The sequence below is a fragment of the Hyperoodon ampullatus genome, assembly GCF_949752795.1.
Source record: "Hyperoodon ampullatus genome assembly, chromosome: 15".
Lineage (NCBI taxonomy): Eukaryota > Metazoa > Chordata > Mammalia > Artiodactyla > Ziphiidae > Hyperoodon > Hyperoodon ampullatus.
Window position 1 is genome coordinate 14508943 of NC_136928.1, and position 26482 is coordinate 14535424.

General features: G+C 55.4%; 2 protein-coding genes across 2 annotated transcripts; both read right to left on the reverse strand.

The window, feature by feature from the left end:
• Positions 1 to 1156: 1156 nt before the first annotated feature.
• ADRA2B (adrenoceptor alpha 2B) lies at positions 1157 to 2506 on the reverse strand (the record flags this gene model as incomplete). Its single annotated transcript, XM_079721375.1, has 1 exon — positions 1157 to 2506. Exon 1 carries the CDS (start codon positions 2498 to 2500, stop codon positions 1157 to 1159), a length of 1344 nt encoding a protein of 447 aa, XP_079577501.1. The 5' UTR covers positions 2501 to 2506.
• A 1876-nt stretch (positions 2507 to 4382) lies between these two features.
• On the reverse strand, positions 4383 to 25358 carry ASTL (astacin like metalloendopeptidase; the record flags this gene model as incomplete). Its single annotated transcript, XM_079720398.1, is given in 12 exon segments — positions 4383 to 4448; positions 5129 to 5175; positions 10618 to 10710; positions 10713 to 10898; positions 16635 to 16789; positions 16884 to 16965; positions 19659 to 19840; positions 20609 to 20726; positions 21151 to 21241; positions 22493 to 22554; positions 24483 to 24608; positions 25307 to 25358. Coding segments are annotated over 12 exon segments (1260 nt in total).
• Between the last annotated feature and the right edge of the window lie 1124 nt (positions 25359 to 26482).

Here is a 26482-nt window from a genome sequence, read left to right on the forward strand (position 1 = left end):
ATGCTCTCATCTCAGACCGTTCCCATGCGGTGGGTATTTTTAGCGATCCTGGGGAAACAATGTGCCTGCTTGATGACAAAAGACTTCTCCCCCATTGGGGGGTCCAAGCCAATGAAAATCCTCTTGGTGTTGCAGGTGAAATGTCGAGAAGTTGTCATGCAGCGTAATGACTCCAACCTTTGCGGGCGTAAGAACACATTCTCGAAGAAATCCTTTAACTGAAGTCGGTGGTTCTGTCTGCTACTCACCACTTCCAGTTTGGGGTAGGAATTCACACCCCAGGCACAGAACAAAAGTCTATAGGAAGACAGGCGTGGTAAACCCAGAAAAGGGGGATTTTTATATCACCGAATAATCACATTTTCTGGCTCTCTAGTGCGTTCCCCCACGGAGCTCAAAACTTTCTGCGAAGCCTTTCATCTCCCTGCAGCAAGTAGGCGGCAAGCTATTGTTGCCCTGGGTTTTGCAGGCGGTGAATGCTAGTGATCAGGGCTCTCCCGTGGAGGCAGAGGCCAGACCCCCAGATCACCGCCCCCTGAGGCAGCCACGCACCCACCAGCCTCCCAGAGGGGCGCCGGGTGAGGAAAATGATCCACAGTTCTGGAGTTACAACTCCGAAAGCAGGGGGAAGGAGAAGAGCCCAAAGATGGTGCCAGCCCATAACCCCCCACCCAGGGTCTAATGGGGACCACGGGCACACAGCACGGATGCCCATCGTCGTTTCTGCCTCTCCTCAGCAGCAGGCCCTCCTGGAAAAAGCGGAAGGCTGGCTTCCTGCTCTTTTCAAGGGGAAGATGAGAAAGATACAAAACACCACAAGCAAGTGATCAACCAGAAAACACAGGGTCCTCAAGGTTTGCAGGAGTCTGGGGTTCTGCGAGGGAGCCTGGCCACGGCTACATTCAGGAAGGTCCAAGCCTCATCCATCTGCCTGTGCACAGGCAGGGGGTGGAGAAGATGGCCCCCCACGGCCAAGCCAGCAAGGGGAGGCTTCAAATAGACCCTGCCCCTCTGAGGGGGTTCCTGGGATGAGGCCTGCAGGACCAGGGAAGGGACCAGAAAGCCCTAGGGAGGGGGCCACATAAAACAGGGCAAGAAGCAGGGCGGCCCTGGCACCACCTGGCACCAACCCAACACGGGGAGCAGGCAGGCGGGCTCACCAGGCCGTCCGGGTCCACTTGCGGCAAAGGATCCTTCGGAAGGCACGACGGAAGTCCTGGTTGAAGATGGTATAGATGACAGGATTCAGCGAGCTGTTGCAGTAGCCGATCCAGAAGAAGAACTGGAAGAGGCCGTGGGGCACCTTGCAGTGCTGAGGGCAGATGGCACCCAGGCTGTAGCTGAAGAAGAAAGGGAACCAGCAGAGCACAAAGACGCCGATGACCACGGCCAGCACGAACGTGAACCGCTTCTCCCGGGTCAGCTGCGTCCGCCGCCGCCACCACTGCCCCCCCGCAGAGCCCTTGCCCCTGCCCAGGAGCACCTGGCCACGTAGGGTCGCCAGCAGCCGGGAACCCCGTGGTTGCTGCAGGGATGGGCTGCAAGCTGAGGCGGGAGACGCTGACAAGGCCTTCGGCTCACACCCCTCCTCCTCCTCCTTTACAGCCCCCTCGTCCTCTGGAGATGTCCCACAAACACCTTCCTTTTGACCCTGGTCTGAGCTGGGGCGGGCAGGCCAGCTGGGTGGCACGGCAGGGGTCACAGGGTCTTCAGGGGTCTCCCCCTCGTCCTTCTCCGCAGTGGGCTGGGAGCATCCATTGGCCTCTCCAGCAGTAGCCAGTTGAGAGGACAGAGTTGGCAATCTGGCTGAGGCTGAAACTTCCCCAGGGACAGGGTGGGGCTGCTTAGACCCACCCTCCCCAGGACCCCCCTTGGCTCTGGGACCTCTGCAGTGGCTGCGCTTGGCGATCAGATAGATCCGCAGGTAGACAAGGATCATGATAAGGCAAGGTGCAAAGAAAGATCCAATGCTGGAGGCCAGGATGTACCAGGCCTCTTGGTTGAGCTTGCACTGAGGGCGCCCTCGGGGCTGGGGACCCGGGTCACCCTTGTAGATGAGGGGCGGCAGCGAGATGACAGCTGCGATGAGCCACACGGTGAGGATGATGCATTTGATGCGGCGCGGGGTGCGCTTGGAGTTGTACTCCAGCGCGCGGCTCACGGCCCAGTAGCGGTCCAGGCTGATGGCACACAGGTGTACGATGGACGAGGTGCAGAAGAGCACGTCGAGCGCCAGGTACACCTCGCACCAGGTGCGCCAGAAGTACCAGTAGCCCAGCAGCTCGTTGGCCAGCGAGAAAGGGATGATGAGCGTGGCCACCAGGATGTCGGCGGCAGCCAGCGACACTAGGAACAGGTTCTGCGGGGCTCGCAGCGAGCGGCTTGTCAGCACAGCCAAGATGACCAGCGCGTTGCCGAAGATGGTGAAGAGGATGAGGAAGGTGATGACCGCCGCGATGGCCGCAGTGGCCTGCACGGAGTAGGGCTCCTGGTGGTCCATGGCGGGGCCGGACGCGGCCAGAAGGGGCGCTGCTCGCCCAGCGCGTGCACAGCCGGCGACAGCGCTTTCCCACCCAGGTAGGCTAGACCAGGGGGTCGCCCCCCTGGCTGCGCTGAAGGTGCTGGAGCCCCATGGCCAGGCCGAAAGGGGCCAAGAGGGCGGGGGACGCCCGGGGCCGGCCACCGCCCTCCTACATCCTCTTGCACCAGCGCCCGGGCTCCCTGCCGTCTGCCCCGGAGAAGTTTACCAAGATGTCCCGCTGCCGTCCCCGCCCCGCCCGGAACCGAGGGAAAGTTGGGCGCCGCCGCTGGGAGGCTGCTGGACTCACGCTGGGGCGCGGGGCCCCGGCCGGCCGGGCAGGGGGCGCGCCGCCGGTTCTCGGAGGAGGCAAGGAGGGCGAGGTCCGCTCCGCTCCGCCGGCTCTAGCCCGGAGCCGCGTCTGCAGGCAGCCCGCCGCGGCAGCGGAGTGGGGAGGAGAGAGAGCGCGGCTGGAGGAGGGAGGAGACTGGAGGCGGGAGCAGGAGGAGGGAAGGGAGGCGGGGCGGGCGGTGAGACCCAGGGTGGGTGGAAGGTGCGCCTCGCTGAGGGGTGGGCGGACTGCAGCCTCCCGGCGCCCCCGGCCTCCGCCTTGGCACCCCTACCCCGTTTTCCTCCCGGCCTCCGCTCTGCGGCAGGTTAGAGGGGCCCGACGTCTGGGGTCTTCGGGACCAAGGAAAGGATGCTGGCAGAAGTGGAAGGGTCGGTGCACGCGGGGAGCTGGGACGCGGCGCTGGTGGGTCCGCGGGCGCCGAAGCGGGACGTCTCTCCAGCGGACTGCGGGTCTAGGACCGAGCCCCCGGGTCTAGGACGGTGGGCGCGAGCAGACCTCCCCTCCCGCCACCCAAGAGCCCCAAGGAGAGGGTGGGTGGGTGTGTCGGGGCGCCGGAGCATAATAAGCCACACCCCCTGACCGGAGCCCGCGAGGAATGAAGCCCAGCGGAGGGCGTGAGGTGAGCCGAGAGACCGCTGGGAACCCCTTCCCCAAATGCCTTTCCGCACCGACTGGACTCCGTCGGGCCTGCGGAGCCCGAGGAGGCGCGCGTGGCCAGGTGGCGAGCGCCCCCTGCCGCCACCTGCCTGCCGAGCTCGTCCGCGGCCAGCCAGAGACCCGCCGCCTGCCGCGTCCCGGGGCCACTGAGAGGGCTCCCAAGCCCGGGGCGGGGGGCAAGCGAGTGCTCAGAGCCTGGGATTGACGACTTCAGCTTTCCCGTTTCTCCTGCAGCTGCCTCAGTTTCCTCCATTAAGGGCAAAGAGGTAAGAAAAAAAACTGGCTTGGACCCAAGTCTCAGCAACAACTGAGACTCAGGCGGAGGCGGGGGCGGTAAGCGGGTGGGGGGGGCTTGCAAACTCCGACCTCGTGACCAGTAGGAAGAGGATGTCCCCAGGTGCAGAGCAAGGAGACCTAGTCAAGGGCGGGGTCTTTTTGACACAATTCAGAGAAAATATTGGTCTCAGGGGCAGCTTCGAAGGGAAGAGCTTCCCTTTGCATTTGTAGGGACCCCCTCCCTGCTCCAGTCCTGCTGACTCCGCCCCCACCCTGCAGGCTACGCACCCGCCTTGGAGTAGCCCTAGAAAAAGCAGTTGGGGTGAGAAGAAATTCCCGACTAAGCACACACCGCACCCTAACCTCACTCTGGCCTCAATGAGCTGCGCAGGACCAGCGGTCGTCACACACCCTCCCCCTACCCACGCTCCCTGTGGCCACTGCCACCAGCGCCAGCCTGGGCAACCTCAAGGGCGCTTTTTTCACCGTTTCCGGAGCCCCTAATGCTGTAACCCCAGCCTAGACCCAGGCCTTATATTGCTAGCCCACAGCTGTGCATGGCATCCTCTGTATAAAGCATCAATCCACTTCTGAAAGTAAGTCTCCTCCAAAGGACATGATCTTGATCCAGCGTGCCTGCTCCATCTTCATGGGAGCAGAGAGTATGACCTCAGGGTGCCCAGAATGTGTCACCCCCACCCAGGCTCAGAGAGGTGGTACCCACCCACCCCCCAGCCACATGGCAGAGCTGAGGGACATCCTCCTTGATCCTGGGCTCTCCCTGCCTCTTGCCAGCCTACCCAGCTCCCCTGTTAGATGAGAGTGCCTACAGCCTGGTGGGGTAGGTACTACCTAGGCTAGGTTTGGAGAGGCGGCCAGCCTCCCTTGCCCCCTCCAGAGACAGGTTTCATGAATGCATCCTTCGACTTGCTGGGCTTCCACCCCACGGTCGCCAGGGATGGAGAGGTCTCAGAAACCCCTTCCCTGAGGAAGGACAGAGGGGTGGCCTTTGGATCTGGGGAAGCAGCCACTTAAGCAAGTTCCTTCCTGTCCCCATGGTTCCCTGTCCCACGGCAGGGAATCTCAACACCCTGGTGGCCCAAATAGGCTTTGAGAAGGACCATTTTTCACCCTCTCCCACCATTCTCAGGCTGGGGCGCCAGTGGGTATCTCCCCAGACACTGCAATCAGCAGCAGCCTTTTGTCTGTTGGCTTGTTTTCCTTGAAAGGCCAGGCCTCCAGGACTCTGCAGGAACTGAGGCCAGAGCTGCTCATACCCACCCCACCCCATCCTTTCCCCGCTACAAGTCAATGCTGATTCTCACCTGGGCCTTCCCTGAAGGGGCAGCACCGGGCCCGGCTGGGTACCAGCCTAGGTTGAGGACAGCCAGAGAGAGTCTGCAGGAACCCTTGAGGCTCAGCCACCACCCAGGCTCTGTGCCGCCCGCTGCTGCCTCCCAGCCCCACCCACCCCCAAGGCCAGCGGCTGGCTCTCGGGGCAGTGGGCACTGTTATAACTCGATTCCTGTTCCTCTCTGTGGTCTTCATCTCCCCACACACCCACAGTCCCCAGCTGCCTGCTCCACCGAGCCCTGCATGAATCAGAGCCTCGGGCCCCAGCAGGGCTTCCTTCAGCGCTTCCCAAACTAGATCTGACCTTCCCTCATCATCCTGCTCCACCAGGGCTGGCAGAGTCAGTCCCAGATCTACAACCAGCCAGCGGCAGGAGCTGCCTAGATTACTCTCAGCCACGTTTAGGGGGAGGGGGAGGCAGTGACAGGCACTGGCCCACCTTCCGGGCCACACCAGGCCACGTGCTGGTCCCTGGACGTGCCCTGAGCTCCCATATCTCTAGTCCTTTCCAGGGGCTGTTTGCTCTGCCAGAAACGCCCTCCTTACCCTTCCTTCTGTGCTTGGTGGACCCCTACTCTGTCTTCAAGGTCTGCTCACCTGTCACCGCCTCTCAGGCAGAGGGAGTTACCCTGCCCTCCCTCGGTGCCAATTTCACGCTCAGAGCGAGATGGAGTCCGATGGTTCGTTGCACCACCCCCTCCATCAGAGCAGACATCACTTCTCTCAGTACCTGGCCGAGATTGTTGAAAGGTGAAGAGTAATGGTAGCAGCCATCAGCAGATGACATACACATGAGTTTTTCTTAGACAGGTGGTACCCACATGAAGGTGCCCCCAAGGGATGTCCTTGGAAAGAGGGGACATGGGGGGAAGGTGACCTAGTAGCATTTTTTCCAAAGAAAGGGGAGACAGTTGTCCCATCCCTGGCTGTGAGAGCACAGCAAGAGATGTGCCATCTTTTTTTTTTTTTTTTTTTTTTGGTGGTATGTGGGCCTCTCACTGTTGTGGCCTCTCCCGTTGCGGAGCACAGGCTCTGGATGCGCAGGCTCAGCGGCCATGGCTCACGGGCCCAGCCGCTCCGCGGCATGTGGGATCTTCCCGGACCGGGACACGAACCCGTGTCCCCTGCATCGGTAGGGGCACTCTCAACCACTGCGCCACCAGGGAAGCCCCAGATGTGCCATCTTAGTTGAAAGCCGTGGAACCACTTCTCCAGGTCTGAAAGGTGAGACTGGCCCCACTGCCTCCTGGGCCAGGATTCCAGCAGCTCAAGGTGCTGCCCTCCCTGCCCTGAGGGCCCATGGGGATGATCCCTAACCAGGCTTCACCCCCCCGCCAGCTTTCACCAGAAGCTCCAGCCTTTCAAATCCCTGGGACCCTTACCCCAGACCACCCTGTATGACCCAGCCTCCGCACCTCCCCAGACCCTTGAGTCGTGCCCTCTGTGATGTAAGTCAATCATTCTCTCTCCCTCCATCACACCTCTCCTGACAAAACCCCAACCCTGGTCAAACCTAAATCATCCATCCTGCCTTTGACCAAGCAGCTGCTTTTTCCAGAGCAAAGCACGCACTGCATCGACCGGCCTCGCTTTAAATTCATGACCGCAAATCTCCAGACTTTCCTAGTGTGCTCACTTACCCGTGCTTCACAGTTGGCATCCCCCTCCTGCCCGCCCCCTACCTGCAAGCTGTAACTTTGCTTTGTACTTAAGAGAAAATGGTAGCCATCCGGCAGGCACCCATCCCCCAAGCGCCCCTGTACCCGAGCTGCATCTCCACTCTTAGGGCAAGTCCTTGGCTTATGCCCTGGACCCCAACCCCTCTCATGTCCCCCAGGACTCTGCTCCTTCAATTACCCCCTCCCCTGCTATCGCTCCCCCTCTCTAAGGGCCAGCCCCCTCCTTAAGAAGCCCTCCATGCCCCCCTGCAGCCGCCACCTTCTCGTTTGCCTGGTCATTGTCTCTAATCCGTCACATTCTCCCCTTCAGTAGGGCATCTGCACCCCACCCTCCACTGAATCTACTCCTGGTGGGTCATTTGTGACTCCACGCCACCAAGGGCCAGGCTCATTCTGAGTCCTGCTCTTACTGTTTCTCAGCAGCATTTTCTACGATGGACCCTTCCTGGGGGACACTCAGCTCCCTCCTCACAGGCCACGTCTCAGTTTCCTTTCCTTCTCCCAAATCCTAAATCAGTGATTCTCACAGAGTGATTTTTGCCCCTTCCCAGGGACATTTGACAACGTCTGCAGACATTTTTGAATTTAACCACAGGAGGAAGGGGGCTGCTACTGGCATCTAGCGGGTAGAGGCCAAAGATGCCACCAAACATCTTACAAGGTCCAGGGCACCGCCCCTCCACACAGTGAAGACTCATCCGTCACGAAGTGCTGTTAAGGCTAAGAAACCGTGCACAGAGTGATGCAGCACCGGTTCAGCCCTGGGATCCTTTTCTTCTGCACCTGAACTCTTCTTGGGTAATTTCCTCCAGCCCCTGGCGCCCACCTGGATGCTGATGACTCTCCAAAGTATCCTCCGCCCTGAACTTCAGGCTCACTCAGCCCACACACTCCCTGACCCACCCATTTGACGTCTAGTAGCCTCAGACTTCACACGCCCATTTCCCCTGAACCAGGTCTCTCCCCTCAGTTCTCACTGCTGGGATGCCCTCACCCCCTACATCCAGCTGCAAGTGCACTTGCCTCAACCTCCAAAACGTACTCCCAAAGCACCCACTTCTGCCCCTTTCCATCACCCCCATCACCTTCACTTGCACAACTGCAGTGGCTACCAGCTGTTCTTCCCGATTGCAATTCGTTTTCCAGGGAGTATCCGGCATGACTTTTTAAATTTTAAATCAGATCTTGTCACACCCTTCCTTAGAACCTTCCAGCAGCTGCTCCCTGTTGCTCGTGAAATAAAACCATCCCTTTCTGGCTGACTAGTCCCTGCCTGTCTCCCCCCCTCCGTCCACGCACACACATCCCATTCGCACTGGCCTGACACACCTTGCTTCTTCCCGCCTCAGGGCCTGTGCACTGGCTGCTCTTTCCCTGGATGTTCCCAGGGTAGCAGCCTCCTGCCATTCAGGTCTCAGGTGAAATGCCAACAGCCTATAGAAATGCTCGCCCTCCCCCGTCACTTATGAATCCCAGATGCTTTATTTGCCTGTTTACTGTCCACCCCTCTCCCTTTCACTGAATAAACTGAGAATAGAAAACATGCCTTGTTTCCCAAGTTATTCCCAGTGCTTATAACAGTGCCTGCCTGGCACCTAAATTCAATAGATGTGTGTTGGATGAGTGAATAAATTGATGAGCGAGCCCACATAGCTGTGTGGTTGGGGATTGGAGAATAGGCTCCAAGACTCTGGGAGGTGGCGGCTATCCACCGGGCTCTGGTTGACACCCCAGGGCCCCATATATATCACACCCTCCATGTTGGGGCTCCAGGGGCTGGACCAGGGCTGGACCATCACAGGAAGGATGGGGCTCATGGAACAGGCCTGGGCCCAGAGCTGGCCTGGGGCATGGGCTCTGGAGTGATAGGGAAGGAGAGGACAAGGACAGCTTTGTCCCTGATCACCCGCAAAGAAAGAGTAAGCAGTCTTCCCCATGAGCCATCAGGATCAGCCAGCCCCACCTCCCTCTCTGGAGAACCCAGAGTCCGAGATCAAAAGCCACATCTTAATGGAGGCAGCCTCTGAGCTGGGAGGGCCTCACAGCACACAAAGCACATCACTTCCTCTGACCCAGCGTGGCCACCGAGAAACCCCAGCTGGGTATCAGAGGCCTGGCTTGGCTATTGAGAGACCCACAGGTCATGATACAGCCACACTTATTTCTGATAAACGGGTATGTGTACTGTCTCTATCCTAGGGTTGGCCCAAAGCCTTTGCTTGGGAATCTCCCAGGGGAGCTGTCACCCTGCTGTGGCCAGAGCCTCCACTCCCCTACTCTAAACTCTGACACCCCACGTCCCCCGTTTGGGAGCAAGGCTATAGGGAGAGCACCCCCAGCCATGATCCTTCCCTGACACTAACACCTGAGGTCAGGCCCGTGTTCAGTCTCAGAAAATCCTTGGCTCAAGACTGAAACCCAAGATAGACTGAGGACAGGGGCTCCAGGTCCCCTGACACAGTGAAGAGGTTGGCAGAGGGCACGCCTCAGCCCTGCACGGCTGCACAGCCGTGTTCCCTTGGGCACAACCATTTGCTTCCCTGAGTCTCTTCCCTCCTCTGGAATATGGGTCTCACCACCTGAGGGTCCCAGGGCAATCGGGAGGGTTCAAGGCACTCGGGTATGAGGTAGTCAGAATAGTCCAGCACCAGACTCCTGGAGCAAGTTCCCAACTTTATTTCTACCTTTTCCCAAGACACCTGAGGGACCTGGTCCCACTGGGACGGGCACGGGCTCCTGCTTCCCTTCTAACCCAAGCGGGCCCCCAGAACAGCACCACTGGGGGGCTCCCAGCTTGCTCACTGGCATCCCTGGAGACTTGCTTTGCCCCGAGAACAGCCCTCACGGGGGAGGCCAGGAGCTGATGAGGAGTGGGCTTGGCTGAAGGCAGACCAGCAGGGGGACCCTACAGCCCCTTCCCACCTTCCAGGGCCTCCTCGGGCCAAGTCCCCAGGAAGGGCGGGGCGGGTGTCGGATAGAGACAGCAATGCAGGGTGACAGCAGCTTTTGAGTCCCGACTTCAGGGTCCTCGTGTTCTGGCCATTTCCCATGTGCAGTCTTGGAGGGCCACCACCTCTTCGTCTCCCTGGGCGGCAGGGGAGGATGTTGGGCTCTGAAAGCCTCCTGGAGAGCAGGGCTGGAGGCTGTGGCTGCAGAGCCACGTTCCCAGCACTCAGACATCAGGGAGCGAGGCTGCTCCCAGGGTCCCAGCCACTGGGTGCCCCTCCCCCAAGGCTGACCCGAGGGAGAGGGAGAGGTACCCTTAGCCCATGCTGGGGGGCTGGGCCTCAACTACAGGAGGGCTCCCAGGGGTCTTCAGGGAGGACCACCGCTCCAGATCCCTGTCCCTAGAGCCCTGGAGAGGTCATCTCCCATTCCCAGACTCCCCCAGCGCTGGGGCAGGAGATGGCAGCAGGCAGAGTCAGGAATCCCCCGGCAGGCCTGCCTTCCCCCGACAGACCTAGAGGGTCCCTCTGTTCCCCAGGAGCTCTTGGGGGAACATGACAGGGAAGCAAGGGGCAGAGGGAGAGGCCTGGGCCTTAGGGTAGCCAGAGGGGCTGGAGGACAGGGGTGCCGCCTAGAGGGGCCAAGGGTTATACAAGCTGGCCACCCTGAGCACAGAACGCCCTTCCCACTTGGGGGCAGAAGCCACAGGCATGACCTCTGGGTGTCCTTATGAAGCGTTTTCTGGGGGCACGGGCTCCTGGCAGAGCAGGGTTCCCCAGAAGAGCCTAGACGATTGCTGGCTGGTCTTCTGCTTCTAGAGATGGGTTTGGGGGTACAGCGGGCACTTGGGCCTGCCAGGACTGCTCCAGGGCAATGCCAGGAACCACTGCTCCAGGCCTTGACCTTAGGGAAGAAGCTGGGGGCTGGGGGGGCCTTGCAGAGGCCTCCACACCAGAACTCCTCAGGGCGGGGGGCTTCCACACACGTGGGCTCTCTTCAGCCCCGAAGCCACCGGGGCCAGGGCTCCCGGATTCTGCCAACAGTGCCTTCAGGAGCTGCTGCAGGTATGGTCTAGATGCGGGAGTGGGGCTCCTACCATCGCTGTGGGTCTGGAGCCCTAGAGGAGGAAAGATAGGTCACGTCCCAGAATCACAGAGGGACAGTGTATGGCAGCTGAGAGAGCCAGAGCCCCCTTCAGCCTCATTCACAGTGACCTGGAGCTCAGCTCACGGGATGCGACAACCGGCCGTGCTCCTGCTATGCTACTACCCAATGCCTTCGAGACCCTAGCTCCCAACTCCCCCTTAGAGACAAGGACCACAGAGCCATCCCATTCCCTCCCCGCTTGGCCCCAGAGGTCACCAGCAGAAGCTCAGGCCACTGGGATCTTCCATGACCTCCCACCCACACCCCTGGCTGCTCTGATGGTCAAACCCCAGATCTAGCATTGCAGCCCTCGTCACCCAGACCACCCGGGGCTGCTCTGTACAGGGCAACACCTCACCTCTCACCCATATCCGAGGCCTATTCCAGAACTTTTCCTATGCTTGCAGCTACGCCCAAACCCAGGGCGTCAGCAGGACACACGTGAGCACCACCAGGCCCGTGTGCTCAGTGGGGTGGGTCTTGCTGGCCCTTCACTGCCCCTCCCGGACCACAGCTGGCTGCCACCGGCTGCTTTGTAAGACTCTTCATTTCAGGCCCAAGTTCTCTGGCCAGTCGGCCCCATCCCCCCTTCAGCACTGCCCTCATCCCTGTCACTCCTGCCCACCCACCAAAGGCTTCCCGATGAGCCATATCTTCCATGCAAGGACACTGACCAAACTGAGCTGCCATGCTCCAACCAGTGACTTCACAGCCCAGTCCCTGCCTGGACCTGCCAAGACCACACCCACTAAAGTCACGGGTCCCGGCTGCCCACCCTCTGACAGCTGCCTCCTTTACTTCCAGCCCACTCGCTTCACTATCACGATCCTTCAGCCCCACTGAGCCCCCAAACCCCTTCTTGCTCCACAGCCTCCTCACTTCCGAACCCCTCTCCTCACCTGGCATGGGTTCCACAGCCCTCGGTGCAGCCTCTCCCTTGGAAACATCCCCAGGCACCTCCCCCTCTGTCAGAACTGCCCACAACACCCCAGTCCTAGAGGACCAGGTGACTAACCTACACCACGCCTCCGCCAGCAGCCCAGCACCACCCGTGGCCCAGCCATGTGTCTCTCGCGGGTTTCCTCTCCTGCTCTCCAGTCAGCAGCTTCACACCTTTTCCTTCACATCCATCCTCTTCTCCCCAGCCTCTCGGCTGGAGACCTCACCTCCCTCTGTATGCCGCCCGAGCCTGGGATGGAGCCCCTCATCTGCACATCAAGATCTGCACGTGAACTCGCATCTGTTCCCGTCTTCTTCCTTCCCATTAGGTCCAAGGAAGCTCCCCAGCTCCCGACAAGAGCAACTCCTCCCTGAATGTTCTAGATAGTTTTCTGCTCCCCCCACCATATCCATTCCCCCTTCTCCACTGGGTCATTATTTCAGTATCCAAACTTGCTGTGTGTCCACCATCTTGATAAACTTTCCATTGACCCGTGACCCCTTCTAGCCACCTGTCAATTCTGTTCCTCATGTTAGTCAAGCCTCAAATAGTTACCCACAAAGCTCTTACCATGTCTCCTTTTATTTTTAAAAAGGTATGTAATAGTTGATATTATATATAGGAAAGAATAGTCTACGAAATGGTGCTGGGACTAGACAGTCACATGCAAAATACATAGGACTAAATCTACATGACCTCGAGTTAGGCAAGTCCTTCTTAGATATGACACCAAAAATACAGTGATAAAAGAAGAGATAAGTTGGACTTCACATCCAAATTTTAAATGTCTATATTCAAAGGACACCATCTAGAAAGTTAAACTATAACATGTGAGGAAATATTTCCAAATGATATATCTGATAAGGAACGTGTATCTGGAATATATAAAGAACTCCTACAACTCAGCAGTAAAAGACAACCCAACTGAAAAACGGGCAAAAGACTTGAACAGACATTTTCCCAAAAATATACAGATGACCAATAAGCACATAAAGAGATGTTCAAAGTCATTAGGGAAATGCAAATCAAAACTACAATGAGGGACTTCCTTGGTGGTCCAGTGGTTAAGACTCTGCGCTCCCAATGCAGGGGGGCCAGATTCGATCCCTGGTCAGGGAACTAGATCCCGCATGCCGCAACTAAGAGCCCGTACACCGCAAATAAAAAGAGCCCGCACACAGCAGCAAAGATCCCCCGTGCTGCAACGAACACCTAGCACAGCTAAATAAATAAATAAATATTAAAAGAAAAAAAAAACAGCAATGAGATACCACTTCACACCCACTTGCGGTGGTTATAATCAGAAGAATAAGTGTTGACATGGGCTTGCAGAAAGTGGAACCTTCATACATTGCTGGTAGAAATGAAAAATAGTGCAGCCAATTTGGAAAACAATTTAGCAGTTAAATATGGAGTCACCAAAGGACCCAGAAATTCCACTCCTAAGTATATATCCAAAGGAAAAGAAAATATATGTCCGCAGCTTCCCTGGTGGCACAGTGGTTGAGAATCTGCCTGCTAATGCAGGGGACACGGGTTCAAGCTCTGGTCTGGGAGGATCCCGCATGCCGCGGAGCAACTAGGCCCGTGTGCCACAACTACTGAGCCTGCGCGTCTGGAGCCTGTGCTCCGCAGCACGAGAGGCTGCGATAGTGACAGGCCCGTGCACCGCAACGAAGAGTGGCCCCCGCTCGCCGCAACTAGAGAAAGCCCTCGCACAGAAACCAAGACCCAACACAGCAAAAATAAATTAATTAATTAATAAACTCCTACCCAAAACATCTAAAAATATATATATATATATATGTCCACATAAAATCTTATACATGAATGTCCACAGTACCATTATTCATAATAGCCTAAAAGTAGAAATAACCCAAATATCATTTGATAAATGGATAAACAAAATGTGGTATATCATTCAACAACAAAAATGAAGTATAGTTGGCCCTTGAACAACACGGGTTTGAACTGCATGGGTCCACTTATACGTGGATTGTTTTTTCCAGTAAAATATTCACAGTACTACACGATACATGGTTGGTGTATCCAAGGATGCGGAGGACTGACTGTAAAGTTATAGGCAGATCTGACTGCACGGAGGGTCAGCACCCCTAACCCATGTTGATCAAGGGTCAACTGTACTGATATACACGATAACATGGACAAACCTTGAAAACATGATGCTAAGTGAAGAAGCCAGTCACAAAAGATCACATACTGTATGATTCCATTTATATGAAATGTTCAGAGTAGGCAAAACTATAGAAACAGGATGTAGGTTAGTGATTGCCTATGGCTGGAGCTGGGGGTACACACATGCAACAAGACCTAGGAGTAGGGTCATGGGGTATATACACTTCAACTTCATAAGATATCAGGTTGTTTTCCAAAGTGGTTGCAGCAATTTACACTCCTAGAGCAGAGAATGAATATTATCACTGCTTCATATTCTTATTAGTATTTGGTAGTATCTGACATTTAAATTTCTACCAATTTAGGGGGTATAAAAAAGTACTGTGGTCTTTATTTGCATTTCCCCAATTATTAATGATGTTGAATATCTTGTGTTTCCCAATTTGGTTTCTTCTGTGAATTGCTTGTTAAGTCTCTTGCCCACTTTTCTACTTTGTAGGGTTTTTTCTTACTAAGTTCTAAAAGTTTTTTTTAATATACTTTGAGTACAAGTAGTTACAAAAATTCTCTTCTGATCTGTAACTTGTATTTTCACTTTTATGTCTTTTAATAAATAGTATTTATAATGTTCAATGTAGTTGGATTTTTTCATTTTTCCAGCTTTGTCTCATGTCGCCTGTCTTATTTTTAAAAGTCCTTACCTATTCCAAGGTCATGAAGACATTTTACTATATTTTCTTCTAAAAAGTTTTAGAGTTTTTTTTGGTTTACATGGAAGCCTTGTATACAACTAGAATTTCTGTGCATGAAGAATTAGGAATTCATTTTTTAAAATGAATAACTAGGGACTTCCCTGGTGTCGCAGTGGTTAAGAATCCGCCTGCCAATGCAGGGGACACGGGTTCGAGCCCTGGTCCGGGAAGATCCCACATGCCGTGGAGCAACTAAGCCCGTGCACCACAACTACTGGGCCTGCACTCTAGAGCCCACGAGCCACAACTACTGAGCCCGTGCGCCACAACTACTGAAGCTGCGCTCTAGAGCCCGCAAGCCACAACTACTGAAGCCCATGCACCTAGAGCCCGTGCTCTGCAACGAGAAGCCACTGCAATGAGAAGCCGGCGTATGGCAACAAAGAGTAGCCCCTGCTCGCCACAACTAGAGAAAGCCCACGCACAGCAACAAAGACCCAACGCAGCCAAGAATAAATAAAATAAATTTTTAAAAAATAATTAAAAAATAAAATGGATAACTAGCTGTCTTTAGACCTATTTAATGGCTACCCTATTCTTTCCCTAGTGGTCAATGCCCTTTTATCAAGTGTCCACTTCTGAGGAGGATTCATTTCTGAACTCTCCATTCTGTTTCAGTGGGCAATTATCTACCCTTGTACCAATGCTACACGTTTATATAAAGGTATTTTATATACATTCTGTGTACATATATGAATATATGCATTTATACATTTATATGCTATATATATATATATATATATAAAGACATTTTATAATCTACATAACTTCATGTCTGCTAGGGCAGTCCCTCCACTTTTTTCTTCAGGAGTGTCTGGCCTATTATTGGTCTTTTGCGTTTTTAATACAGATTTTAGACTCATTTGTCAAGATCTCCAAACTTATTGGGATTTTCAACGGGAATTTATTGAGTCTGTAGATCAGTAGAGAATTACATTTTTTTTTTTTTTTTTTTTTTTTTTTTTTTTTTTTTTTTTTTTGCATTACGTGGGCTTCTCACTGCTGTGGCCTCTCCCGTTGCGGAGCACAGGCTCTGGACGCGCAGGCTCAGCGGCCATGGCTCACGGGCCCAGCCGCTCTGCGGCATGTGGGATCTTCCCAGACTGGGGCACGAACCCGTGTCCCCTGCATCGGCAGGCGGACTCTCAATCACTGCGCCACCAGGGAAGCCCGAGAATTACATTTTTATATTGTCTTCCTTTTAATATGATACATCTCTGTATTTACTTAAGCATTCTTTAATGATTGTAATAAGGTTTTTTTCCATAAAAGTTTTATATAGCTTCTGTCAGATTTACTCCATAGGACTTTATCTTCACTATTATAATGGTATCTTTAAGAATTGTGTTTTCTAACTATTGATATACAGAAATAAAGCTGATTTCTATATATTGATTATATTTACTTTTTAAAATTCTTGTTAGTTCTAGTAATTTGCTTATAGATTGCTACTTTCAATGTAGTCATATATGAATAGTGGCAATTTTTGCTTCCTTCCCAAGCCTCAGACTTTTAATTTTGTCGTACCACAATGGCTAAGACTTTCACTACATTGTTGAATAGATGGGACAATAGTGGAAAAACTTGTCTTGGTCCTAATTTTAATGTTTTGACATTAAAAATGAGTTTTGCTCTGGGTTTTTGGTAGGTACGTTAAAGTTAAGAAAGTGACCTCTATTCCTATATCTAACAGTTTTATAATCACCAGTGAGGGTTAATTTTTTCACGTGCATTTCCTGCATCTCCTGCGGTGAGGCCCTGGTGATCTCCCCGTGCTCACCTCTACAGCCTCACCTCCTAGCACCCGACCCTCGCTGACACCACCTCAACACAGGAGCCTCCTTTGGCTCCCCAAATCACTCTGTCCCCTGTCACTTACCTTTTGCACGGGGGTCCTGGCCAAGCGGGCTGCAGTCATAAAACCTGAGGACCCGTGCGATGTCAGAGGTGCTCAGGTTCCATCGTTGGCCAATTTGGACACTTGGGGCCCAGAGCGGCGTGATGGTGGGCCTCCCGCGCCGGCTGAAGGCGAGCCTGAAACCCAAGCAGGCAGGGGCCTGAGTGCAGACCACGGCAGGAGCTGGCATGGCAGCCCAGAGGGAAGGAAGCAAGGAAAGGGGGTCCTCACCTCCCATAGTGCATCACTGACGAGTAGTCATAGGGCACCAGCATGTTGCTGCTCCGAGATTTGATGAAGTTCATTTCAAAGCCTGAAAAAATACTTGGCGATGTGGGAAGAGGGCCAGGGGAGGAAGGGTAGGTGATAGGGGCTTTCTGGAAATGTACAACCTACCTGAGCCTAGGGGTCCAAAACTACAGCCAGATGTGCATCTCCCCACCCCCGCCACTGATCCCTGATCCCTGTCTCCTCCGTGCCCTGGGAAGGTTCCAGACCTGCACTAGCTGATGTGCAAGCACAGGGACTTGGTGGTGGCCCGCCATCGCCCCCTAAGACTTGTCTCCACCTTTCTCCTCCTCTCAAGCTCACCTTGTATGAGACTATCTTTATACGACCTGCAGCTTCCACGAAGTCACACGCTGCTAAGAGTGTCTTGGACGCCCCCTACCGGCGAGATAAAGTGCCTACTCCCCGCCCCAGCCTTAGAGGCCCTTGAGCCCATCGTGTGCGGTGGGGACAGCTGGTTCCCAGAAGCAAAGCCACCTGCTCTCCCTGCCTCGGGCCAACAGCACCCGCCCCCCACCCTCTACCCCCACCTCCAGGTGTGGAGTCCAGCCCTTCGCCACCACCGGCCAGAGCACCTGCTTCTCCCTGGCACTTGGCTCCTCCAGGCCTGCGAGGGGCTAGATTCCCTCCGTCAAGTCCTGCCCTTCTCAGTGAGCCTCTGAAAGAAGAGCTGCGCCCTCCAAACCCCCCAGGCCCAGCCAGCCACCTCCACACTCACCCATGGTCACCAGCAGCCTCCTTACCACTAAAATGGAATTCCAACCCCTTTATATCCCATCACCTGCCTGAAAATACCTGCCCAGTAGAGTGCTTAGTTCTTCCTTTTAAAACCCTTTAAGTTATTAAACATAATTTTGAATAGGCGATAGATTCAAAAATCAGAAAACGTTAAGATTCATAATAAATCTCCCACTCCGTCCCCCTCCTGAGTCCCCGCCTCCTCACCTCCAGTTAATTACTGTTATTAGTTTGCATATTTTAGCAGTCTGTTCTGTACATATTAACTAAGTACAAATGTATTCTCATTTCTGTCCATTCTTAAGCAATTTTTTCCATTAGGGTAGCTGGTGTTTAACTTGTTTTATTGTTAAGAAACAAAAACAAAACAGCTTTTCAGTTTATTAATGCTGTTAGTTTTCTAACTCATTAATTTCTGCTTTTACCTTCAGTAATTCCCTCCTGCTTTCATTTTTTTCTTAACTTGGATTGAAATGTCTAATTTGTTCTCTATGTTTATTGATGTAAGTATTTGTCTACACGTTTTCCTGTGCATTGCTTTAGCTGTGAACCATTGGTTCTAATGTCTTTTCATGTTTTAAGAATTCCTGCAATTTCTTTTACTTCATAGCTAAAAGAAAGGTTTGTGGTTTTTTAAATTTTAATTTCCAGTTGGATAAAGTTTTTCATTTTGATTTATTATTAGTTTCTGCTTTTTACGTCATGATCAAACTGTTTTTATTAACTCTACTTTTTCAAATTTGAAGTTTTTATGGCTATCATAAGTTTTTATAAGAATTCCACGAGCACTTAAGCTTTTTTTTTTTTGGTCACACCATGACCAGGGATTGAACCTGCGCCCCTGAAGTGGAAGCGCAGGGTCCTAACCACTGGACCACCAGGGAAGTCCCTCCATGAGCACTTAAAAGGATTATCGTCTATTTTCAGGCTATGGTGTCAGTGTCTCCTCCCCACTTCCCTAGACTAATCTCTGATCTCAAGCTCCAATCTCCATCCCACTGAGAGGTGCTACCATCTTCCCATCCCCTTCTCGGAGCAGAGGGGCATCCATGCATGCATCTTGGGCTCCAGCCCTGACCATTTCACCTGCCTAACCCCACAGCAGCAGCAAAGGTGCTCATACCAGAAGCCTCCGCTTACAGGAAGCCTTCCAAACCTTCTTCTGTTTCCATACCCGCAAACCCAAGTCATCACTTACCTCCTCTGCCCCCCTCCCTCACAGAGCGATTGTCTGGACTCCCCTCACCTCCTGCAGCAGGCTGTCCCCCTCTGCCAAAGGTCAGGGTCCCCGCATTGCTGGAGTCAGATCCCCGGCACCATACCCCGCACCCAGCTGCTGCTCCCTGGCATTCAGTGCAGTGGCCCACTCCCCAGACCAGCCTCAGCTTTCCCACTGCCACCTTTTAGAGCCTGGCCTCCCTGTACTTTCTGTCCCAGGTGCCCATCAGCACCCGTCTCACACACACTGAGCCCCACAGGACTGCCCTGCGCCTCTTGCGTCTGACACTTGGCCCACTACCTCCAGGACTTCTGTCTTGGCTCAGTACCCCAGCTGGAACACAGTCCCTGCCCTGAGTCCACTCAGCAGTGTCCAGAGCATGAGGGGCTGCTAGTTGAGTACGAGTGAGCAAGATTCCTAAGACCATCAACTCCATCCTCAGGTAACTGTCAGTGCCGTGAAGAGAAACAAGGCACACAGCAAATTGCTGCCCTAGCTCAGGGTAACTGTGGGTGGCAGTGAAGGCTCAGGGCCCAGAGCTGCAGCATCTGGACTATTCTCCAGGTCTCGGAGGCCAGCAGGAACCCCACCTTCCCCATGGGAGACAGGCGGGGAGTGGGGAAGATGGACGACCACTCCCAAATAGCCGGGCAACTCCTCAGGCCTGGACCATGCCTCCTGACACCTCCTCCCAGCAGGACTACCTCTCCCACCACCCCACCACCCCCTGGCCTAGCCTGGACTTTCACAACCCGGCTCACCTGGGAGGATCTCGTTCCAGTTCACACGGATGTAGCGGTCCCGGTCGGCTCGCGAATGCTCGTGCCAGAAGCCCAGCACGTGCATGAGCTCGTGCAGGACGATGCCCGGGCCCCTCTGGAGACAGCTGGGCCCCAGGGATACCACCTGCATCCCTCCACTACGCCCTATGCTCGAGAAGCACCTGCAGGGCCATGAGAGTGCTGGGTGGGCACCAGCCCAGAGAAGCCACAGACCCAGGACCCTCACCCCTCCTCCCAAGACCTGGGATAAGTGAGCACCAACAGCTAGTCCCCATCCTGGGCTCTAGTCCCGAGCCTGCTGGCCCCAAGTCCCCTTACTGCCTGGCCCTCTGCCAAGGGGGGGTGTACTGGAACCCCCTTTCCAGCCTGCACGAGAGGAGGGGGTGGGAGCCGATACTAATGTGGGTGACGGAAGCAGCTCATTACATGAATGTCCCCACGTGGGGAGCCCCAAGTCAAATCTCTCACCCACATTCTCTTAGGCCCCTAGCAAGCTAGGAATGCAGTATTGCCGTCATCCCCATTTCAGAGAGAAGGCAGAAGGGGCTCAGAAGTTAAGGGACTTTCCGGAGTCACCTGGTTCCTGCACTGTGGAACCCAGATCTGAGGCCAGGTCTGTCTCATGAAACCTGCACTCAGTCCCCAGGCCACAGAATCTCCCCAGAGATGGAGCTGAGGGCTCTTTAAAGGACAGTCGAGCACCTCCTTGCCCACGTCTCCTCCACCTCCTGCCCTGAGTATCTGTAGGTCCAGCTCGCACTGGGCAAACCACTCAGACGGGCAGGGGTACTCTGGACCCAGGACAGAGGCCCAGACACAGGTTTTTGACCACAGCTTTGTTAATTCCAGGCTGAACTGAAGACAGCGGTGGCTCTCACCCCGCACATGCACGAGTACACACACTTGCACACATACCCAGAAGCACTTACCCAGACATGGGGACGATGGAAATGAAGTCCCTCTGGCCCTCGTAGGCAACAAACCTGATGCACGTGAAGCGTTCAAACTCAGCAAACGCCTCCAGGATGACTTGGCGGCTGGGCTTATCTGGAGAGGAGACACCCTGGCTGACGCCCCAGCCCAGCCCCTAGAGCCATCACAGCCCCTTGGACGTCTGCACTTGGGGAGGGAACCAAGCTTCAGATCACTCCCCCAAAATGGAATGTCTAGAAAGGGCAGTGAGATGGTGTGGGGAGAAGAAAGCAGGGTTCCAGACAGACCCCGGCTGTGTGACCTTGGGCAGATCACTGTCCTCTGGACCATTTGGTCTTGAAATGGATCAGACAGTCCCTAGATGTACCTCTCCCATCAGCTCCTCCAGGATTTTAGCCTCCCAGCTCAGGGGCCAGCAGGGATAGAAGGGCCACTTGGGTGGTAGCGGTAGGAGGAGCGCAGAGATGCAGGGGAAGCGGGAACAAAGACCCAGAGAGGAGCCTGGGCTGCACCGGGGATGAGGGGCTGGCCCACTCACCATACTTGCTGGACAGCAGGAAGGGGACCTCTACCACCCCGCCGCTCTTGGGCCACTTGTTGTTGGTTGCTGAGAACAGCCGGAAAGGGCTCTGAGGAGAGAGAGCGGCACAGGGACCCGGGTCAGCCAAGCTTCCCTCCAGCCATGGGAGCCCTAAAGGTGTGAGCCGCAGACCCCCCTGGGTACATGAGCGTGGCTGGTCATTACAACTGGGATAGAAGCTGGGAAGTCGGCGGGCCAGCTCCGTGAGTTGTGACGCACAGCACAACCCTTTCTTCTACATAACATAGAACTTACAACTCATTCTATCAAGAAGAGAAACAAGACAAAATGAAGAGGCTGGCTAGGAATCCCAGCACCCCAGGGGGCCTAGTTCAGAGGGACTCAGCTCCACCAGCAGCCCCCCCCCAATTCCTTCCTGGAGCACAGCAGCCCACAGAGCTCCTCTGAACATGCAGGTGGGAAGATGGGGACACGGTCTTCCTCGGGCTGATTCTAAGGCAACACCCATGGCCTTAGCAACTTCCTTTATTCTTCCACCAACTCTGAAGCCTGGGTTTCAGAGCACCCCAGCACGTCCTGCCCCACCGGTACCAAAGGTTTTACTGGATTCTGCTTTTACCCCCGGCAGTCACTGGGTGACTGGGAACAGGGGCCAGCCCTGCCCCGGGGGTTCCTGCCCCGCCCCAGGCTGGCCTTCAGTCTTCGGCCCAGACTTATGCTGGGCCACCAGTGGACAGCCTCAGACCAGGAGCACAGTCTTGCTCACACCAGGCCACTGTCCTATTCAGGAGCCTTCTGCCCACCCTTGCCCCAATTTAGGCAAGTGTCTCCTAAAAGATGGCAATGCAAGTCGCCCCGATTCCCATCCAGGCTTCTCCCTTTGTGAGCCTGCCCCCACCCCTGGGCAGGATGGTTCCTGTGTTACTTCTTGTTCCGGCGTCCCGAGACCATCGCCCCCACACCGATGTTCCCCGCAGACACCTCCCTATAGCCGCACCAGCCACTCTGCCCACCTGTGCTTACCTCTTCCTCTGTCCCGATACTCCCTGAGCACCTCCCCCGGGTAGGGTAGCAAGCTGGGTCTTGAAGGTCCAAACCCCCTCCTTCGGGAAGCCCTCTCAGGCTGACTGCTGCCACCACTCCAGAAGTCACCCTCCCTCGGGCTGGCTTATTCCTAATAGAACATTCGCTCTGACTTTGGCAAGAAGAGCTACGAGCAGCAAAGGTGGGTCCCTCACACGTCACCCCCCCCATGATGCCAAGGGGTGGACTCAAAGGCCTCTGACACTACCTGTGAGGTTATTTACACCCACGTGTGTGTACGCATGCTCACACTCACCGGCCGGAGGATGTCCCCCTCGAGGAGGAAGCTGCTCTCTGGGGTTTCCTCTGGGATGAGCCCTGGGAAGGAAGGGAGGGGCGTGTGTGGGTCCAGGCCCTCCACAGCACAGGACTCGAGGACAGGCCCAGGAGAGACCTTGGCTGCCAGGCCAAGCCACCCCAGGGGCCGTCCTCCTTCGGGCTTTGAGGTTGTCACACAGGCAAGTAACCTCAGGCAAGCCACACAGCCCCTGAGTCCCAGTCTACAAACGTGTGCAATGCTTCTCAGCCTGACTGCATCCTTCCCCTGCTCAGATGGTGCACTTCTCCTGAGATCCACACAAGCCAGGTCAAGGGACTTCCCTGGCAGTCCAGTGGTTAGGACTTCACGCTTCCACTACAGGGGGCATGGGTTCGCTCCCTGGTCAGGGAACTAAGATCCCGCATGTGAGCCCATGGCGTGGCCAAAAAAAAAATCCAGTCCCAGCTCCTGCGTCTGAGGCCCTCTGCTCTCAGGAAGATGCCATTTCTTCCAGCTGTCTTCATCCTCCGCTCCAGCCCAAGCCACACTCCTCAGAACACATCCTGGGCTCTCCCAACCCACCTCACCCCCTACCCATCGGTGTGATACTCAGGACCCTTACAGTGGCAAGTGACAGAAACGCCAGCCTGCACCACCACAGGAGGGTGGGTACTGGCTCCTGCCCTCCCCCCTCCCCCTCCCCCTCCCTCCAGCCTTGTTTTCTGCCACAGCTGGCAGCCCTCTCCACAGCCTCTTTACTAGGATATCAGCCCCAGCAGGAATCTTAGAAGAGCTCCTGGCATCCTGGAGGTTGGGTTCCCTGGAAGCAGAGCCTGAGCCAGGGAGCCATCTGCAGGTGGTTGATGGTGGAAGCAGGGAGAGGTGGAGAGCGCTGGGGAAGAGCCCCAGCCGGACCCCATAGGAGCTCTGGACCCCAAGTGGCACTACAGACTTATCCCACCTGGAGGCATGGGGCCAGACCCACATCCTGTATGAGTCGCTGTGGCTGGGCCGCCCTGGGCAGGGCAGGGCATAGCTTCCCAGGCATCCCTGGCCGAGGGTCTCCAGCTGCGAGGCCTTAGCAGCCAACATTCCCAGCAGCTGGGGAGGGTGTGAGCCTCCCGGTCAAGGGCTTTATGGCCGGTACTACACTAGGCTCACAGGTAGTTGGGCCACCAGCAGCCCTAGCAGAGAGAATCCTCCACAGCAGCTGGAAAGCAATGCCAAGGAAGCCTCAGATTGGTCTGGAGATGGCCAGAACCAGTCACAGTGACTGAAAGGTGGCGAACGGCCCTGCTCAAGCTTTTCACAGAGGAAGGGGAGGGGGAGACCACATCCGGCAGATTCCCATCCCCTACCCCTCACCCCCCAGCCCCGTTCTGAACTCCAGTCTTTATTTCTACTAGCTTTGTCCCAGGTTATCTATATGTTCTCATTCTTCAGCTGAAATCCCCAGGCAGGGAGGCCTGAGTCTCACACTTCCTGGTCTTTGGACCCCACCGCCTCGCAGAGCCTCACACCTGCAGGTCATCCTGAACCAGCTGGCTGACCTGTTTCCAAACAGCCACTAATGACCTTATTCAAAACCAGACCCGGCCTGATAAAAGAACGGGGCTCTCCATTTTTTTTCATAAACCTCTGGTTTTCCCCCTTCTTATAAAAGTAACAACCCAGTAGAGAAGATGCAGAAAAATAGACTTAAGAAGTTGCCCGTGATGGTGGTGGTGGGATGAATTGGGAGATTGGGATTGACATATATACACCAGTATATATAAAATAGATAACTAATAAGAACCTGCTGTATACAAAATAAATCTCAAAAAAAAAAAAAAAGTTGCCCGTGGAACCATGACTCTCCAAGACCCACTAAGAAAGCTGGCACATTTCCTCCTAGCTTTTTCCCCTCTCTGAGCATTCAGCACAGTTTTCACATGCCACGTGGACAACTTCATACCCCAAACCCCAAGAGAAGACACAGTGCCCTCACCTTGGTTAATTGCAGGGATGTCCTTATCCCAAGACGTCTGGGTCCCCTCAGGGGTGAGGTCTTCTGAGAATCTGGTCTCAGAGACTCCTGGGCAGCGAGAGGCCGAGGGCACTCCTAGGATGAAACCTGGTCCAAACACACAGGTACATATGCACGATTGCCAGAGTGCCCCCAGTGGTGACACAGGATGACAGGACATGGGGTGGGGTGGGAGTGGGGTGTCAGACGGCAAGACCCAGGCCCTTCACAAAGACAGGTCTCCAGGAGGGAGTCCTGGGAACCCGCCTGGCCTCTCCGGTCAGCCCCACCTGCTGCTGAAGCCTGGACAACTTTGAGGGAGGAGCTCCCTTAGCGGGCCCAAGACTGGACTTCAAAAGGCAGCCCCAGGCTCCAAGTGTCTGGGTGTGGATGAGGCAGGGGAGGGAGGAAGAGGCAGGAAGATCGGGACAGACCTCAGTCTCCAGCGCTGACAGCGGGGTGCGGGCTAGCCCCAGACCCTGCCCCCTGCCCCCCTCGTCAGCCCAGGGGTCTGGAAATGGGCTCAGCCCGGGCAAGCCTGGCATGGCCAGCAGAGCGTGAATGCCTGGGGTGTCACTCCTGCTCTCTCCTGCCAGGCAGGCCCTCTGCTCCCAGCATGCTCCGGAGGTCCTCCCCGGGCCCCCCAGGAGCCGGCTTCTAGGAACATCCCTGGAAGCCCATTCTCTGAGCCATGCAGATCAATTCACATCCCTTGCGGGCTCCAGCCACACCCTCTGGCCGCCCCCAGGACTCCGCAGGCTAGAACCAAAACGACGGGGGGCAGTAGGGCGAGGCAACCCACTTACCCGGCAAAGAGATCAGAGCTAGCACCCACGGCCAGAGGCCTCCAAAGCTCATGCTGCCGGAGATGGGCCGCTCCGGCCCCGCAGCCAGCAGGAGCACCAAGTCCCACGAGATGAGGCAGCCTAATTACAAACTTATGGTCAACGCCCCCCCTTAAATAGCAGCTTTTCCAGCGCTCACCTGCAGCCCCTCCCAACCAACCCCAGCTGCAGCCCCGCCCTCTGCTACCTGTGCTTCCCCTCCCAGCCCAGGCCCGAGCCTTCTGGACCCAGATCCTTCCCGGCTTGGCTGCAGTGGGTGAGAGGGTGGGGAGAAGCCGCGCACCAGGCGCCCTGCGGAGGGGCCCCCCCTTGGGGGTGTATCTCTTCTCAGGTCCCCTCCCGCCACCAGGGGGCAGAGAAACGTCGCAGAAAAGTGGGAGACGGCAGTGCCGGGTGGAACCTCATCCTCAAACCTGGGAGACCCCTTTCCTGACCCTGCCCTGTGCTCAGGTGTGGGGAAGACTACCTGAGACCCTGAGGCGCCCCCAGTCTGACTGTGGAAGGAGGAAAAAGTCACTACGTTTTTATAAGCTTTTATTGTAGTATACGTACGGAACAGTAAACAAGCACAAGAGCAGGGGGCAGTGAAACCCACAAACTGAACACCAGGGACAACCAGCGCCCCCAGAGAAGCCTGCCTTGTGGAAAAGTGGAACTTCTGGGGACCTAGAGCCTCACATGGGTGCTACCCCCGTCACTCCCACAACAGCCTTACAAAATCGGCATTTTATCCCCATTTCACAGGGGCAGGAATTAAAGCTCCTTACACATATTCCCCCTCCTCTGTACCCCTTGGCCTCTCAAAAGGCCCATCCTCGGAGCCTGGTCACCAAGGGCCCACCTGGATTTAAATCCCGGAGTTGAAGGATCTGGGGACACCCTCCCCACCAACGTCCAGTGAAGGGAAACGACAGAGCCGAGGTCGCTCGGCATCTTGCCCTGGATGGAACCCAGCGCTTCTCAAAAGGTAGGGGTCAGAGTACGTGATGAAGACAGGTGGCCCGGCCGCCCAGGCAGGGTGTTAACATTCGTGGCGGTGGACAGAGCTGACCGCTTCGGACGAGCGCTCGGTCAGACAGTCATGACCATAATCACCCTGCTCGGGTAGAGAAACAGATTCGTAGTTAAGAAAGGCTG